This window comes from Pongo pygmaeus, chromosome 14, assembly GCF_028885625.2.
Source record: "Pongo pygmaeus isolate AG05252 chromosome 14, NHGRI_mPonPyg2-v2.0_pri, whole genome shotgun sequence".
NCBI classification, from domain to species: domain Eukaryota; kingdom Metazoa; phylum Chordata; class Mammalia; order Primates; family Hominidae; genus Pongo; species Pongo pygmaeus.
Genome location: NC_072387.2, coordinates 57,655,111 through 57,674,556, shown reverse-complemented (window position 1 = coordinate 57,674,556; position 19,446 = coordinate 57,655,111). Strand labels below are relative to the sequence as shown.

At 38.7% G+C, this 19,446-nt stretch overlaps 1 protein-coding gene across 3 annotated transcripts in view; it reads right to left on the bottom strand.

Annotated features, from left to right (window-relative positions):
- Positions 1-19,446, bottom strand: part of FNDC3A (fibronectin type III domain containing 3A) — a 224,862-nt gene that overhangs the window by 72,637 nt on the left and 132,779 nt on the right. For all 3 annotated transcript variants that reach the window (XM_054445858.2, XM_054445860.2, XM_054445861.2), the window contains one exon: positions 16,359-16,435. In XM_054445858.2, coding sequence (XP_054301833.1) covers positions 16,359-16,435 — 77 coding nt within the window. The remainder of the gene's footprint in view (positions 1-16,358; positions 16,436-19,446) is intronic.

Genomic DNA, 19,446 nt, shown 5'->3' with positions numbered 1-19,446 from the left:
ATTCTGTCTCAAAAATAAAATAAAATAAAAATGTTAGAGTAAGAGTTTTTACACCATTAGAAATTTTAAAAATTTGGAGAATCAACATGAAAACAACTTATTAAATATACTGGTAAATGTAAATTAGCACTAAACAAAATGAATTAGTTTTTGTTATACAATTCAATATAAATCTTAAAACACTGATTAGACAAGCTAAAGAGTAACCTATTAAGTTATGATACTAGATATTTATCCTATGTGTTATGTGCATTTCCTGATGGAGTAATTTTGGTTTAGATACAAGAGGTTCAGGAATCAATTTCCTTTTCTATATTATGACTAGGAGTAGGAGAAAACAAGTTGTGGAAAGACCAAATAGAAAACAAAACAACTGGATCCAGACTCAATCAGATAATCAATGACATGTTAGAATTTAGATGTAAAATTCTTATGACCATGACCAGGACAATTTTAACAGCTGATCATTTCAAGGCACACAAATACTGAATATTACTATATTAACTCCTAGCTAGGAAAAATATCTGCGGCTTTGAGGCTTAGAAATTACAAACTAAAAAAAAACCAAAAAACAAAAAACAGGAATTATACCGTGGGGATAAATTTTTTTAAATAATAAGACTTACTCCTCTTTGAACCTTACTAGAGCTGCAAAGACACACAGGAAACCCTAAAAAATTAAAGGACTTTATCTTAAAATTAGAAATCCCTCACTAAAATAGGGCCCTTATTCTTTTAGACTTATATGGTAATTACTAAGGTATAACAAATGGCTAACACCTTCCTCAGGAAACAGAAAATGATCATAATGTTAAGTGCTAATTTAAAGGCAAATACTGATTTTCAGGAAGGCAAAGTTTTATTATGCTTAAGGACAGCAAATTATTTTATAAATACATGTGCTTGGTAGGTATAGGTATACTAGAAAACACACTTATCTGGGTATAGATAAGGCTAAATTACAAACATTAATTAGATTATTAAACTATCCTTACTTACTGGAGTGTGACATGACTCTTTTAACAGGGGACTAGAAGACCAAATGAATTAACTGTTTTTAATATGCTGGGTCTAGAACCATAACACCTTGTTTTCAGCAAAATGGATGCCTCAGACCCCTTTCTCCCTATTTAACTCAGTTCTGAATTTAAGTCTCCAGCAAGCATATATGATTGATGGGAACTAAATAATATCTAGAACCCTACCTGAAGGGAATCTGGGAACTGCTGATAGCTTTTTAACTTCTACCCTACAGGAAGGAACATTGGAAGAAGTTTGAAATGGATTTTAAGTGAGCCAAATCACAGTATCTGTCACAATATCCATTTCACCTCTATCACTCTCCAATGCACAAATCTTAAAAAATGGAGCCATTTCCAAGAGGCTTGTACTTCATATTCATTCAACCTGGTTCCAAACTACCTTCTAAGTTGTATCGTTCTTTTGCAACAAATCCTGAACCATCAACTGCAGTCAGGCTGGTATAATAAAAAACCTGTCTTCACAGTGACTATACGTTTCTATACCCTGTACTTTTATTTATGCAATTTTTCTTCTTCACTTTGCTTCCCTTTAATCTATAATAATCTTGTCTATCCTTCCAATTCTAGCTCTAACTTTACCTCCTCCACTCATTTAAAACATTATTTTTCAGCAAAACAAACTGATAATTCAAAGAGGGAAAAACCTTAGAATTATATATTAAATATTTGTGGGGAACCCACACTAACTGGGCAGACAAACACAACAAGTAAGTTACTTAGCATGTTGCAAGGTGATAAATACTATGGAAAAGGCATAGCAGGTAAGGGCTATTAGAAGTGTTGTGAGAAAGGAGCAGGTTACAGAATAAATACAGGGATCAGAGTAGGCCTTACTGGCAAAGTAAAGCTTAAGCAGAAACTTGAAGGAAGTGGAGGAATTAACTATGTAGAAATCTGGAAGATTTGTTCTAGGCAGAGGGAACAGTTAGAATAAAGCCCCTAAGGTAGAAGTGGGGCTGATTATACCCAAGGAATGAAAGGAAGCTGGTGTGACTGCATGAGTATAAAGGAGCAAAGGCAGAAGCAGATGAAGTCAAAGAAATGAAGGGGTGATAGGGTGGTCAGGTCAGGCACCACGACACAGGCTACTATTAAGGAGTTGGAGTTCATCATTTACTATCAGTGGAATGGGAAATCATCACAAAGTTTTGGGCAGAAGAGTGATAAAATCTAGTGTTTCTGACTCCCAGAGGATATGTGGTAGGGTCTGGAAACATTTACAGTTGTCACAACTTGGGGCAGTGGGGGAGGTGCACTATTAACATCTAGAAAGTAGAGAGGCCAGGAATACTGCTAAATACCCTACAACACAGAAGGCAACAAAAACATCACCCTACCTCAAATGTTTACATTACTATGGTTGAGAATTCCTGATGTAACCTTATATTTGACAGGATTATTCTGGCTAATGAGTTGAGAAGAGATCGTAAGGAGGCAAAGACAAAAGCAGGGAAACCATTCAGAAAGCTACTGTAGTAATCTAGGCAAGAGATGATCACGGCTAAGACCAGGGAGGCAGCAGTGGAGATGGTGAGAAGTGACCCACATTCTGCATATATTTAAAAGTAGAGGCCAGGTGCAGTGGCTCACGCCTGTAATCCCAGAACTTTGGGAGACTGAGATGGGTGGATCATGAGGTCAGGAGTTCGAGACCAGCTTGGCCAATATGGTGAAATTCCATCTCTACTAAAAATACAAAAGTTAGCTGGGCATGGTGGCATGCACCTATAGTCCCAGCTGCTCGGGAGGCTGGGGCAAGAGAATCGTTTGAACCCGGGAGGCAGAGGCTGCAGCGAGCCGAGACTGTGCCACTGCACTCCAGCCTGGGCGACAGAGCAAGACTCCACCTCAAAAAGAAAAAAAAAAAAGTAGAGAAACAAGACAAGATTAGCTGATGATTCCATGTGGGAAGTGAGAAAAAGAAGTTAGGGAACAATAGTCTTCCATCAATGTGATGAGGAAGGCTGTGGAGTAGAACAAGTTTTTTTCAGGGGAAGAGATTTGGAGTTTCAAGTGTTGCACTTGTGAGTTTGAAGAGTTTATAAGACAACTTAGTGGAAATGTTGAATAGACTGTTAAGATATACTAGTCTGCAATTCTGGAAAGATTGGGAAGGGATGACCAAGCGAGGTAGAAGGAAAACTAAGAGAGTGTACAGAGTCTGGAAGTTTGGTGAAGCATGTCAAGGAGGAAGGATTAACTGTGTCAAATGCTGCTGATAGGTCAAATAAGAGGAAGACTAAGAATCTGACCACTGGATTTAGCAATGTAGACATTACTGTGACCTTGAAGAGAGCAGTTTTGGTATAGTCATAGGGTCAAAGCCCAACTGCAGTGGGTTTAAGTGAGAAAGTAAGGAGAAGAATTAGAGCTAACTGCACAATTTAAAAATGTTCTGCTGCAAAGGGGAATACAGAAATAGGGTGGTGGCTCATAGGAGAAGTGAAGTCAAGAAACTTTGATGTTTTGTTGTTTTCAGGAGTGAAATTACAAAAGGCTCAAGATACTAATGAAAATAATCCAGCAGAGAACAAGAAATTGATAATGCAGAAGAGAGAAAAGAAAAATGCTAGAGTAATGTGTCCTTACACAGGCAAAATGGGATGGGTTCCAGTATCCCAGTGGGGGAACCGGGTCTGGACAGGAGCAGGAAAGTTTGTGTTACAGATGAGGAAGCAGAGTTTGTGGGTTGGATGAGAAAGCAGAGCATGTAACTGCAGATGTGCAAACACCGGTGGAAGTGTGGGGCTAGGAGTCTGTGGAAGATACCGTTTGACTGTTCCTCCATGAATTTTTCCCTAGGTACTACAATCTCAGTGATCTCTCTCTCCTATAATTTCTACTGCATTTATTCTGTATCACTTGTTGGATATTTGTAACACTGAAATGTTAATTTTCCAGATGCACATGTCTTACTCTATAATTTAACTGTTAAGTTTCTCAAGGGACATATATGAACTATTTGATCCTTGGAACAATGCTACATACTATTATTATTTCAATTTTTCAGATGGAGAAACTGAGGCATAGAGATGTTAAATAACTTGCCCAGGGTCATATAGGTAGAAAGTGAGGGAGCTAGTATTTGCACTTGGGCAACTTGGCTTCAGATTCCATGTTCTTATCTACTTTGTGGGTATAGAAGTCATACGTCTTCTAGTGTCTTTTTTGTTGTTGTTGTTTATGACAAGATATTTGATTAAAAATAAACGGCTAAATTATTTATGAAATTAAAACTACTTTTCTGATGAGTAAAAACATTTAAAATACAAAGATAAGCTTAGGGGAGAGGAAAATGGAGAGCTATTATTTAACAGGTTCAGAGCTTCAGTTTTCAGCAAGATGAAGAGTTCTGTGGATGGAGGGTAGAGCTGGTAGTGCAATGCTGTAAATGTACCTAATGCCATTAAACTGTATACTTAAAAAAGGTTAAGATGGTAATTTTATGCTATATGTGTTTTACCACAATTAAACAAAACAAAACAAAACAAAACAAAAAACCCCAAACCTAAGATGTAGACAGAAGAGGGAGGAAAAAAAAAGCCAGACAAGAACCAAGAGCATGGTGAACTCCACTACCTCAAGCAGCCAGTAACTTCAGAGGAAGGCAACAGACTTCAAAACTATTTGCTAAGTCTCCAGAGGCTTAGGTGCTAAGAAATGGCCATCGTGTAGAGGTCAGATTTCACACTAATAGGGTACACTGGTTGTGATGTAAAATAAAATCAGTACGTTGTGAAAAGGAAAAAAAGATAAAATATAATTCAAATTTGTCAGTGTTCATAAAAATTAAAATACAGGTAAGGCAATAAAATATAATTAAATGAGGCAGTAGCATAGTCTGACCACTTAACCACAGATGCCACCTAATTTCTAAGTAGGCAAAGACATGTATTTTTTTTTTCTTCCTTTATTGAACAGAGACACAATTGAGAAGGGCTGCAGAGAAAGGAAACTGTATCTGATATTTTATATTGTGTGTCTTCCTTACCAGAATATAAAGCCCACAATAAATGTTTTGTTTATTGTTTTTTCCACCAGGACCTGGAATAGTACCTAGCACATGGGTTGATGCTCTAAAAGTTATTTGTTAAATGAATGATATGATCAGAAATATATGTGTTCTTTTAGCACTAATAGAATGCTACATTTCTTTCTCCCTCTCTTTACACCACGAAGCTATTAGGGTTCTGTGACTTTCTCAATTCCTACAACCTTTGCTTCCTCTCTACTTTTTGCAACCTAAGTCTGTGGTCTCACTCTGAACCCAGAACTATTCCAACTTTAAGCTCTTAAACAATAATACAGCTTCACTTTAAGCTCAAAGCAACTTTAAGCTCTTAAATAACACAGACCATTCATTCGACAAACACTTATGTGTCTACAAACATACAAAACAGTATGTGATCACAATCTCCTTTCTCTCCAGTTCTTACTATATCTCTTCATTCTCATATAAATCTCTTAGGTCCCCCCATCTTACAGTTTCTCACACTCCCCTGCCCATCCCTTTTGACTGTTGTCCCCAGGAGAGCAGCAAGAAGTCTGAGATCAGATTGATTTGAAGAATATCTGAAAAACACACCGACCTCACTGCTGCATGCCATCATAAAGGCAAAATGAAACAGCAAGCACAGATCAAAGGAGTAACCTGAAACTTTTCCCAAAGTCGATATAGGCTCTTTCCCCACGCTATGTGATCTACAATTCCTTCCCTGTTAGGCACCCTCTCATTACCGTAACAGCCCACATTCTATAAAAAAACAGTTAAGGGGCCGGGCGCGGTGGCTCACACCTGTAATCCCAGCACTTTGGGAGGCCGAGGCAGGCGGATCATGAGGTCAGGAGATCGAGACCATCCTGGCCAACATGGTGAAACCCTGTCTCTACTAAAAACACAAAAACTTAGCCAGGCGTGGTGGCGGGCGCCTGTAGTCCCAGCTACTTGGGAGGCTGAGGCAGGAGAATCGTGTGAACCCGGGAGGTGGAGCTTGCAGTGAGCCAAGATCGTGTGCCACTGCACTCCAGCCTGAGCAACAGAGCGAGACTCTGTCTCACCCAAAAAAAAAAAAAAAAAAAAAAAAAAAAAACAGTTAAGGGAGCCATTACCAGAAAGGCAGAACTTCTGATATTGCCTTTCAGGAGTCCCGTTAAGGTAGTTCATAAACTTCTCTTGATAAGTTATTAACTTCACCACTGAAATAGCAGAAGTGTTACCCTGTCCTGCAATACAATGCTCTTAGGGACTCTAAGTTAGTACTATTCGCCTGTGAATTAAGTTCCTTCTACTCCTGGCATCACTTGCTTTGTATTTAAGTTTTATAGTTTTATGTTTTGTTCATTTCCTCATTTGATAACTTAATTCCACTGGCACATATTTCTGCCTCTGTGCAGTATATCAATTTCTTAAAAGTGTCCTTATTTATTAAACTGCAATAATAAAGCTCATTAAGGTTCTGCCTAAAATAAGGACCAAGCAGGCCCCAGAAATGGCTATGGAGGTTATTTACGTGTAAAGTACATAATCTTGGTGTGTGGACTATGTATCATGTTTTCAAATAGTTTGCTTCTTCTGAAGCTTTTTTTCTCTACTTTTTTTTTTTTTTTTTTTTTAATTAGACTTTAAGTTCTGGGATACACGTGCTGAACATGTAGGTTTGTTACATAGGTATACACGTGCCGTGGTGGTTTGCTGCACCCATCAACCCATCATCTATATTAGGTATTTCTCCTAATGCTATCCCTCCCCTAGCTTCCCATCCCTTCACAGGCCCCAGTGTGTGATGTTCCCCTCCCTGTGTCTATGTGTTCTCATTGTTCAACTCCCACTTGTAAGTGAGAACACGTGGTGTTTGGTTTTCTGTTCCTGTGTTAATCTGCTGAGAATGATGGTTTCCAGCTTCATCCATGTCCCTGCAAAGGACATGAACTCATCCTTTTTTATGGTTGCACACTATTCCATGGTGTATATGCACCACATTTTCTTTATCCAGTCTATCATTGATGGGCATCTGGGTTGGTTCCAAGTCTTTGCTACTGTGAATAGTGCTGCAATAAACATACATGTGCATGTGTCCTAACAATGATTTATAATCCTTTGGCTATATACCCAGTAATGGGATTGCTGGGTCAAATGGTATTTGTGGTTCTAGATCCTTGAGGAATTGCCACACTTTCTTCCACAATGGTTGAACTAATTTACACTACCACCAACAGTGTAAAAGCGTTCCTATTTCTCCACATCTCTCCAGCATCTGTGGTTGCCTGACTTTTTAATGACCGCCATTCTAACTGGCGTGAGATGGTAGCTGATTGTGGTTTTGATTTGCATTTCTCTAATGACCAAGGATAAGCTTTTTTTATATGTTTGTTGGCCACATAAATGTCTTCTTTTGAGAAGTGTCTGTTCAGATCCTTCGCCCACTTTTTGATGGGGTTGGGTTTTTTTTTTTTTTTTTTTGTAAATTTGTTTAAGTTCTTTGTAGATTCTGGATATTAGCCCTTTGTCAGATGGATAGATTGCAAAAATTTTCTCCCTTTCTACAGGCTGCCTGTTTACTCTGATTATAGTTTCTTTTGCTGTACAGAAGAAGCTCTTCAGTTTAATTAGATCTCGTTTGTCAATTTTGGCTTTTGTTACCATAGCTTTTGGTGTTTGGTCATGAAGTCTTTGCCCATGCCTATGTCCTGAATGGTACTGACTAGGTTTTCCTCTAGGGTTTTTATGGTTTTAGGTTTTACATTTAAGTCTTTAATCCATCTTGAGTTAATTTTTGCATAAGGTGTAAGGAAAGGGTCCAGTTTCAGTTTTCTGCATGTGGCTAGCCAGTATTCCCAACACATTTTATTAAATAGGGAATCCTTTCCCCATTGCTTGTTTTTGCCCGGTTTGTCAAAGATCAGATGGTTGTAGATGTGTGGTATTATTTCTGAGGCCTCTGTTCTGTTCCATTGGTCTATATATCTGTTTTGGTACCAGTACCTTGCTGTTTTGATTACTGTAGATTTGTAGTATAGTTTGAAGTCAGGCAGCATGATGCCTCCAGCTCTGTTCTTTTTGTTTAGGATTGTTTTGGCTATATGGGCTCTTTTTTGGTTCCATATGAAATTTAAAGTAGTTTTTCTAATTCTGTGAAGAAAGTCAATGGTAGCTTGATGGGGATAGCATTGAATCTATAAATTACTTTGGACAGTATGGCCATTTTCACAATACTGATTCTTCCTATCCATGAGCATGGAATGTTTTTCCATTTGTTTGTGTCCTCTCTTATTTCCTTGAGCAGTGGTTTGTAGTTCTCCTTGAAGAGGTCTTTCACATCCCTCATAAGTTGGATTCCTAGGTATTTTATTCTCTTTGTAGCAATTGTGAACGGGAGTTCACTCATGATTTGGCTCTCTGTTTGCCTATTATTGGTGTATAGGAATGCCTGTGATTTTTGCACACTGATTTTGTATCCTGAGACTTTGCTGAAGTTGCTTATCCGCTTAAGGAGATTTTGGGCTGAGACGATGGGGTTTTCTAAATGTACAATCATGTCATGTGCAAACAGAGACAATTTGACTTCCTCTCTTCCTATTTGAAAACTCTTTATTTCTTTCTCTTGCCTGACTGCCCTGGCCAGAACTTCCAATACTGTGTTGAGTAGGAATGGTGAGAGAGGGCATCCTTGTCTTCTGCTGGTTTTCAAAGGTAATGCTTCCAGCTTTTGCCCATTCAGTATGATATTGGCTGTGGGTTTGTTATAAACAGCTCTTATTATTTTAAGATATGTTCCATCAATATCTAGTTTATTGAAAGTTTTTAGCACGAAGGCCTTCAACTTTATTGAAGGCCTTTTCTGCATCTATTGAGATAATCATGTCGTTTTTGTCATTGGTTCTGTTTATGTGATAGATTACGTTTATTGATTTACGTATGTTGAACCAGCCTTGCATCCCAGGGATGAAGCAGACTTGATCGTGGTGGATAAACTTTTGGATGTGCTGCTGAATTCAGTTTGCCAGTTATTTTATTAAGGATTTTCGCATCAATGTTCATCAGGGATACTGGCCTGAAATTTTCTTTTTTTGTTGTACTTCTGCCAGGTTTTGGTATCAGGATGATGCTGGCCTCATAAAATGAGTTAGGGAGGAGTCCATCTTTTTCTGTTGTTTGGAATACTTTCAGAAGGAATGCTAACAGCTCCTCTTTGTACCTCTGGTAGAATTCGGCTGTGAATCCATCTGGTCCTGGGCTTTTTTTGGTTGTTAGGCTATCAATTACCGCCTCAATTTTAGAACTTGTTATTGGTCTATTCAGGGATTCCACTTCTTCCTTGTTTAGTCTTTGGGGGGTGTATGTGTCCAGGAGTTTACCCATTTCTTCTAGATTTTCGAGTTTACTTGCATAGAGGTGTTTACAGTATTCTCTGATGGTAGTTTGTATTTCTGTGGGATCAATGGTGATATCCCCTTTATCATTTTTTTATTGTGTCTATTTGATTCTTCTCTCTTTTCTTCTTTAACAGTCTAGCTAGTGGTCTATTTTGTTCATCTTTTCAAAAAACCAGCTCCTGAACTGATTGATTTTTTTGAAGGGTTTATTTTTGTCTCTATCTCCTTCAGCTCTGCTCTGATCTTAGTTATTTCTTGTCTTCCACTAGCTTCTGAATTTGTTTGCTCTTGCTTCTCTAGTTCTTTTAATTGTGATATTAGGGTGTCAATTTTAGATCTTTCCCACTTTCTCATGTGGGCATTTAGTGCTATAAATTTCCCTCTACATACTGCTTTAAATGTGTCCCAAAGATTCTGGTATGTTGTGTCTTTGTTCTCATTGATTTCAAAGAACATCTTTATTTCAGCCTTCATTTCATTATTTACCCAGTACTCATTCAGGAGCAGGTTGTTCAGTTTCCATGTAGTTGTGTGGTTTTGAGTGAGTTTCTTAATCCTGAGTTCTAATTTGATTGCACTGTGGCCTGAGAGATTGTTATAATTTCTGTTCTTTTACATTTGCTGTGTTTTACTTCCAATTATGTGGTCAGTTTTAGAATAAGTGTGATGTGGTGCTGAGAAGAATGTATATTGTGTGGATTTGGGGTGGAGAGTTCTGTAGATGTCTATTAGGTCAGCTTGGTGCAGAGCTAAGTTCAAATCCTGAACATCCTTGTTAGTTTTCTGTCTCATTGATCTAATCTTGACAGTGGGGTGTTAATTATTATTACCCATTATTATTGTGTGGGAGTCTAAGTCTCTTTATAGGTCTCTAAGAACTTGCTTTATAAATCTTGGTGCTCCTGTATTGTGTGCATATATATATTTAGGATAGTTAGCTCTTCTGGTTGCACTGATCCCTTTACCATTATGTAATGGCCTTCTTGTCTTTTTTGATCTTTGTTGGTTTAAAGTCTGTTTTATCAGAGACTAGGATTGCAACTCCTGCTTTTTTTTTTGCTTTCCATTTGCTTGGCAAATCTTCCTCCATCCCTTTATTTTGAGCCTATGTATGTCTCTGCATGTGAGATGGGTCTCCTAAATACAGCACACCAATGGGTCTCGACTCTTTATCCAATTTGCCTGTCTGTGTCTTTTAATTGGGGCATTTAGCCCATTTACATTTAAGATTAAGACTGTTACGTGTGAATTCGATCCTGTCATTATGATGCTAGCTGGTTATTTTGCCTGTTAGTTGATGCAGTCTCTTCATAGAGTTGATGATCTTTACAATTTGGCATGTTTTTGCAGTGGCTGGTACTGGTTTTTCCTTTCCATATTTAGGGCTTCCTTCAGGAGCTCTTGTAAGGCAGGCCTGGTGGTGACGAAATCTCTCGGCATTTGCTTGTCTGTAAAGGATTTTATTTCTCCTTTGCTTATGAAGCTCAGTTTGGTTGGATATGAAATTCTGGGTTGAAAATTCTTTCCTTTAAGAATGTTGAATATTGGCCCCCACTCTCTTCTGGCTTGTCGAGTTTCTGAAGAGATTTGCTATTAGTCTGACAGGCTTCCCTTTGTGGGTAACCCGACCTTTCTCTCTTGCTGCCCTTAACATTTTTTCCTTCATTTCTACCTTGGTGAATCTGACAATTATGTGTCTTGGGTTTGCTCTTCTCAAGGAGTATCTTAGTGGTTTTCTCTGTATTTCCTGAATTTGAATGTTGGCCTGTCTTGCTAGGTTGGGGAAGTTCTCCTGGATAATATCCTGAAGAGTGTTTTCCAACTTGGATCCATATTCCCCCTCACTTTCAGGTACACCAATCAAACAAAGGTTTGGACTTTTCACATAGTCCCATATTTCTTGGAGGCTTTGTTTGTTCATTTTCATTCTTGTCTCTCTAATCTTGTCTTCACACTTTATTTCATTAAGTTGATCTTCAATCCCTGAGATCCTTTCTTCTGCTTGATTGATTTGGCTGTTGATACTTGCGTATGCTTCACGAAGTTCTTGTGCTGTGTTTTTCAGCTCCATCAGGTCATTTATGTCCTTCTCTAAACTGGTTATTCTAGTTAGCAATTCCTCTAACCTTTTTTCAAGGTTCTTAGCTTCCTTGCATTGGGTTAGAACATGCTCCTTTGACTCAGAGGAGTTTGTTATTACCCACCTTCTGAAGCCTACTTCTGTCAATTCATCAAACTCATTCTCCGTTCAGATTTGTTCACTTGCTGGCAAGGAGTTGTGATCCTTTGCAGGAGGTTTTTGGAATTTTCAGCCTTTTTGTGCTGGTTTTTCCTCATCTTCATGGATTTATCTACCTTTGGCTTTTGATCTTGGTGACCTTCGGATGGGGTTTCTGTGTGGACATCCTTTTTCTTGATGTTGATGCTATTCCTTTCTTTTACTTTCCTTCTAATAGTCAGGCCCCTCTGCAGCAGGTCTGCTGGAGTTTGCTGGAGGTCCACTCCAGACCCTGTTTGCAGAATAGCAAAGATTGCTGCCTGTTCTTTCCTCTGGAAGCTTTGTCCCAGAGGGGCACCCACCAGATGCCAGCTGGAGCTCTCCTGTATGAGGTGTCTGTCGACCCCTGCTGGAAGGTGTCTGCCAGTCAGGAGGCACGGGGGTTAGGGACTCACTTGAGGAGGCAATGTGTCCCTTAGCAGAGCTCAGGAGCTATGCTGGGAGATCCACTGCTCTCTTTAGAGCCAGCAGGCAGGAACATTTAAGTCTGCTGAAGCTGTGCCCACACCTGCCCCTTCCCCCAGGTGCTCTGTCTCAGGAAGATGGGAGTTTTATCTATAAGCCCCTGACTGGGGCTGCAGCCTTTCTTTCAGAGATGCCCTGCCCAGGGAGGATGAATCTAGAGAGGTAGTCTGGCTACAATGGCTTTGCTGAGCTGCGGTGGGCTCTGCCCAGTTCCACCTTCCTGGTGGCTTTGTTTACACTGTTCGGGGAAAACTACCTACTCAAGCCTCAGTAATGGCAGACGCCCCTCCCCCATCAAGCTTGAGTCCCCAGGTGGACTTCAGACTGCTGTACTGGCAGCGAGAACTTCAAGCCAGTGGATCTTAGCTTGCTGAGCTCTGTGGAGATGGGATCCGCTGAGCTAGACCACTTGGCTCCCTGACTTCAGCCCCCTTTCCAGGGGAGTGAACAGTTCTGTCTTGCTGGTGTTCCAGGAGCCACTGGAGTATGAAAACAAAACTCTTGCAGCTAGCTCAGTGTCTGCCCAAATGCCTGCCCAGTTTTGTGCTTGAATCCCAGGGCCCTGGTGGTGTCGGCACCCCAGGGAATCTCCTGGTCTGCGGGTTGTGAAGACTGTGGGAAAAGTGTGGTATCTGGGCCGGAATGCACCGTTCCTCATGGCACAGTCTCTCATGGCTTCCCTTGGCTAGGGGAGGGAGCTCCCTGACCCCTTTTGCTTCCTGGGTGAGGCGATGCCTCACCCTGCTTCAGCTCGCCCTCTGTGGAATAATCAAGTCTTACATACTGGAAACTTAAATTAACTAAAAAACGATAAGACTAGATTTTTGTCTTTGGATTACCCTGTGTAATGAAAATGACACATTTTCTAGAGATCATCTTCATCTTAAATTAAGATTAATAATAGTAGCCCACTAGCCTCACATAATCCTTCCAGGAAGATTATTGTTAAAATTCATTAATTTATGTGACAACTATTTATGGGACACCTACTACATTTGAGTTACCACAAGAACACAAAAATAATTAAAAGGCAGTTCCTATCCTATGGAACCTAAAATCCTGCAGGAGTAAAAATATATATGCAGTTGTCCCTTGGTATGCATGGGGGATTGGTTCCAGGACTTTCTGTGGATACCAAAATTTTCTAATGCTCAAGCCTGATATAAAACGGTGTAGTACTTGCTTATAACCTACAACACCCTCTGGTGTACTTTAAATCATCTCTAGATTACTTATCATACCTAATATAATGTAAATGCTGTGTAAATAGTTATATTGTATTAAGAAATGTGACAAGAAAGTCTGTACGTGTTCAGTATAGATGCAATTTTTTTTTTTCAAATATTTTCAATCTGTGTTGGTTGAATCCACAGATTTGGAACCTAAGGATATGAAGGGCTAACAGTACATAATTATATTAGGTGATATGTATTATAACCAAGAAGTGGTTCAATAACATGATCTAGGCCCTCAAGGATGGGTAGAATTTTAAAAGGCAGAAATGGAGAAAGGAATAACATTCCTTAGATAACAGCATTAAGGAAACACCAAGTAAGCATGTGAGAAATGTTCGGCTACAAAAATGGACATAATTGAAAGTATCAAGAAAATAGTGCAAAGGCAAACCAGGACAGAACCGTGTAAAGCTTTAAATGTCAAGAAATCTAGACTTCATTGAGTGGACAAGCTGGCTACAGGCTCTTTATGACCAAAGAAGTGCTATAGGAAGATTATCTCTGTGGCTTTTGGTCTAAAGATACAGAACCTCAACTCGGATGATTATCTAATTTACAAATATTTACTGAGCCCCTACTGTATGACAGGCTATATACTTGGCATTGAGGATATAAAGATGAGTAAGAGTCTTATATGATCTAGACTTCTTACTTCTTACCTCATTCCCTACTATTCTCCCTTGATGAATCAGTCCAATCACACTGACCTCCTTGCTGTTCCCAGGCATGCTGTCATCTTAGGCCACTTGCACTGGCCATTTCTGTCCAGAATCCTCTTTTCTCAGATAGATGCATAGCTAACCCCCACCTGTCCTTCAAGACTTGGCTCAAATCTTACCTGCCCAATGAGGCCTCTTCCGACTACTCTATTGTAAAATATAACCAGCTCTAACACATCATAGAATTTTTTTTTTTTTTTTTTTTTTTTTTTTGAGACGGAGTCTCACTCCGTCTCCCAGGCTGGAGTGCAGTGGTGCAATCTCGGCTCACTGCAACCTCCGCCTCCCAGGTTCAAGTGATTCTCCTGCTTTAGCCTCCCTAGTAGCTGGGATTGCAGGCACCTGCTACCATGACCAGCTAATTTTTGTATTCTTTGTAGAGACAGGGTTTCACCAGGCTGGTCTTGAACTGCTGACCTCAGGTAATCCACCCGCCTTGGCCTCCCAAAGAGCTGGGATTACAGGCGTGAGCCACCATGCCCAGCAAACATTATAGAGTTTATCCACTTTTTATTTGCCTCTCCCCATAAGAATATAAACCACAGAGCGGCATGAGTCTTTGCCTCTTTCAGTCATGGACATATTCCAAGCACTCAAGAGTGCCTGACATATATAAACACTCAATACATATTTGTGGAACACTGTTGAATATAGGAACTGTAAGAATTCATAATCTCAGGAAAGAGAATTACAGTTTCATAAGTTTATGAAAAGAGGAATATATGTATTAATAATATGCCATGAAAGCCCAAAGGGAGAAGCACCTGGAAAGGCTCAGGGAAAACTGCTTTCAGAGCTCACGATGAAGTGAAATGAAAAGGGTAGGAGTTTGCCACAAAAAATAAAACGAAAAGATACTGTAAGATGAGAGAACAGCACATAACCTAAGTGCACTGAAAGAACTTGTCTTAATCATCTTTTTATCACTAGCTCCCAATACAGAGCTCAGTACGTGGTGCCACTCAATAAATCATGAACTGAACTATGCTAGAGAACAGTCTTCATGTAAGAGAAGGAAGATCTGAGAAGGTGCAACAAAGAAGTAGAAAAAAAAAAAAATCAGGGCAGCATGATGTCAAGGAAATCTGCAGTAAATCTTATCAGTGGTACCAAATTTTTAGAGGTCAAAGAGGACCAGGCTGGAAAGCAGGACTTTGGATTTGGTACACAGCGGAAAGCAGTTTTAGTAGAGTAATATAGACAGAATGCAGGCTATATTAAGGAGTCAGTGTGCTAAACAAAAGTAGAGATAGTTAGTGGAGACTATTCTGAAAAGCTTACAAGGTAATTTCAGTACGAGATCTCATCTCATAATGAAGGCACTGAGACTGAAGGAAGTTGATTTGCCCAAGACCATGTAGCCAGCAAAGGTTTGAAATAAGATATGGATTCAGCTTTTCTGACTCTAAATCTCATTCCATTCTCTCCTTCCCAGCACGCTCTTCTTTTGCTGTTGTTCATGTGATGGTGTGCTTCACAGAGTGTGCAGAAAATCCACCCCAATATCCCACCACCAATATTCTGGCATAATCAGTGAGGAAGTAACAGAGGGCCTGAAGAAAAACTTCAAGTGTAAATTCAATGCTAGGGAGAGAAAATGATTATTTCCCAAAATAGATTGAGGCAAAGAGTGCAGACTATACGAAATCTCAGTAGTGGAAGATATTGAACACCTGCAGATTTTACAGTTTAATTCAGTTTGCCTGTGTTCATAAATTACTATACTTTAAGGTCAGAGCTTCCATGTCATTGTGCATAAAAGGTTACAGGTGTATGGAGATACTGATTTCCCCCTCATCCCTCAGGGTTGCTAAACTCTTTTCTATTGAACACAATATGCCACACAATTATCATCAGTGTCTGAGATTCATTGTATGAATAAAGTTGGAAGCATTGTCTTGGGTTACATCTAAGCAAATTCCTAAATTTAAAAATGTCAGTGTAGGCACCTTTACAAACTAAAATATTATTTTTATTTAGTCACATATTTAGGGAGATAAACCTCTAGAATGAATTTTCTTTTGTGACTTAATACCCAAAGACAAGGACAAATGATGAGTGTCGCCAATAAAAATTTTTCTTCCTTTCCAAATGTACTAAAATACTTAAAATAGATTTATGATAGATACACAACACTTGGTAAGCCTCAGTAATTAAATGGTTTTTTTAATCAAAATCAAAGTCAAAGAGAATTACATTATCACTATTATATAAATATGAAAAGAAAAATAGCATAAAAACATACCTGTGGGGCATATCCAGGAGGCACATAGATAGGAGGCACAGAACCATTTGGGGACATCATTGGAACCTGAGCAGGACCTGAATGGATCACAGAAATGATGTATTAACCCATGATTGCTTATCGGGCTAAAGTTGAAAACAATTTGAATTACATTTTGAATACTTCATCTAAACACTCAAGCCAACAGTAACTACATTTTTATAAAAAGAAATTCAGATGACTGACTTGTTATAAAAATTTATCTTGTAAAGTGCACAAATTACCCTTTACCTACATTTGTGTTTCTTAAAGTTGCCGGGTAGTGGTGGTGGGGGGGAGGTTGGAGGGCTTTTTAAAACAGATTAACAGGCTCTCCTAGAGATTCTTAGTCAATGGGGTCTTGAATCATATTCACTTTACAAATATCCCAGGTGACTCTTATAATAGTGTAAGTTTAGAAACATTGACCTAGAGAAAAATCAAACTAAACTCTGTATATAAAATCAATGAAAAATACAAAAGGCAAAATTTTCAAAAGTAACAGGGACAAAATAAAAAAGCAAGAGTGAAAAGCAGCAAGAGGAAGAACAGTTAGAAATTTGGAACTTGCTTTGTTAGGGTTAAAATACTTGTGTAAGGTGTGACTCATGTCTATGGGGGCTTAAGAACAAAGAGAAATGCCACACGTTTATTTACCCAAAGGAAAAAAAAATTTTTTTGTTTCTCACACTAAAAAGTTCTAAAAAAGAAAATTCAGCTTCTCTCATTCTACACTTCCTTCCACTTTTATAGTGTTAGGTTTTCCAATTAACTTTTATAACTATTATCTCTAGTTTACCTTCTCTTTTAACGTTTCTGGGAACAAAAGAAGCATTTGGAGAAGGTGTGTTTTGTTCTTTCTAGGAACTAAAATCTTAGTTGCTTTATGTAACTTTTAAAAAAGTCTCTCCAGTTCCTTTCTTCCTGTAACTTTACACTGCAGTGTCCCCTCATGCCCACCGGTTTTTTATAACCTGAAATGAAACCTTTTCAAAGAAATTACTTATTTCTAAGGGAATAAGAACAAAGGTCTGATGAGGAATGTAAAGGGGGAAGGATCTCTTTTATATGCAGAATTATAATCTACCATTATATAATGGCTCTCAGCTATAAAAGAAATGAAGGAGGAAAAGCTTAATTGTAGGGTAGAAAACAAGTAACTCTGTTAATATTATACATACTTCAGAAAATCAGAATAAAGGGCATGGAGGTCACAGCAAATCCGGATTACAGCCATTCTGCCCTTTCTAGGGAAGGCAAGGGGTGAGGACAGAACCACTCAGTGGTGATGAAATTAGGGCTAGGGAGATGAGAGAGCTAGGGAAGAGAAAAGAGAATACAAAAGAAAGGGGGTGTAAGAGGGAAAATACTAAACAGGGGTGAGGGAAAATACTAAACAGGGGTAAGGAAAGTGGGGAAAGTGGAGAAAAAAGGGGGAAGCAAGCAAGGAGAGGAGAAAGGCAAGGGGGAGAGAAGGAGAGAGGCGAGAGGTAAGAGAAGAAAAGGGAGTGATAAGAAAGGGGACAAGAGGCAGTAAAGGAGAGTGAAGAGAAGACAAGAAGCGAGGGAGAGGAGAAAACAGAAGGGTAAGGGGGAGGAGGAACGATGTGGAGAAAGGGGGAGGGGAGAGAAAGGACAGAAGAGGTGGGGAGGGGAAGAGAAAGCAGGGATAAGACTGAAGTGGTTGAGAGAAAGTAAGAAGTGTTTGTGTAGAACACTAAATTACACTATATAATATCTGGCTGTGAAAAGAACTTTTCAATAAGATACTCTTCCCATCCAAAACAAGACCACCATCAAATACATGAAGTTGTCCAGAATATTATCTTAATTATATATAGCTAATACTAACTTACTATGTGCTAGGCCTTTTACATATTTTTTCTCCTCATAATCATTCTATCAGGTAAATATTATCATCATCATCATCTCCATTTTCTAGATGTGGAAACTGAGGCACAGAGAGCTTAAGCTCCCCAAGTGGTAGAAGTGGAATTCAAAACCAGGTAGTTTTATTTCTAAGGACATATCCTTACCACATTTTTAGTAAACATTACAATACTATGCAGTATTGGCAACTGACATAATTTGAGGCTTAAGAACAATGCTCTAAAGCCTCTAAGGAAAATTAAGGCCTTTGTTGTCTTTACATCCTTAAAAACATGAGAGAAAGAATAAAATTTTCTTAAGTTTAAGCAAACATTACCTATTAATTTACTGAATAAAACTTGTGAGCTGCTTTATACCTCTAGGCAGAAAAGCTTCATGCAAAACTCACCTTTTAGCTCCTATATTCTAGACTCAAGAAAAATGAGAACTGTTTTAAACTAATGCTGGTTTACTTCCATTAGCTAATTTATATAAAACTACAGTAAACTAACTTTCTGAATTCTTACAGGTGGCTTAGGTATTACTTACAATATGTGAAATTCAGCTGAGAACTTGACAGAGAATTCACTGAAAATCACATTTTGTAATCTTAATAAAGGCCATTAGCATTGCACTTTTACTGTGGGTCCTTTCATATGCTGTCAAATTTAATCCTTACATCAAGTCATTAGAATAGGTGTTTTTCTTTTGCCATCAGAATAATAAGTTATTGCTAATTACATTTAAAATAGTAAAATCACACAATTGCTTCAAGTTGCCCTCCTTTTACCAGAAATATGAATACATATGTAGTTACAATTCAAACCATTTTGTACTTTGATAGCCGCTAAAACAGTTTATAATTTGCTAATACAAAATTCTACTTTGTTTTTAAATTATATCTAAGTGTGATGCTGAAAACAGAAATGTAACCTAAAATAAACCAGTAGTAAATATATTAACCAGTAGTCCAGGAAAAAGACTGATTAACTTACTTCTTTACGAAGTAATCCTTTCACTCTAGCAAAAAAATTTTTTTTTATCCTGAGGCAGAAATGGTACATGGTTAGATTTTTCTTTTTTCTTTTTTTTTTTTTTGAGACGGAGTTTTACTCTGTTGCCCAGGCTGGAGTACAGTGGCGCTATCTCAGCTCAATGCAACCTCTTCCTCCTGGGTTCAAGCGATTCTCCTGCTTCAGCC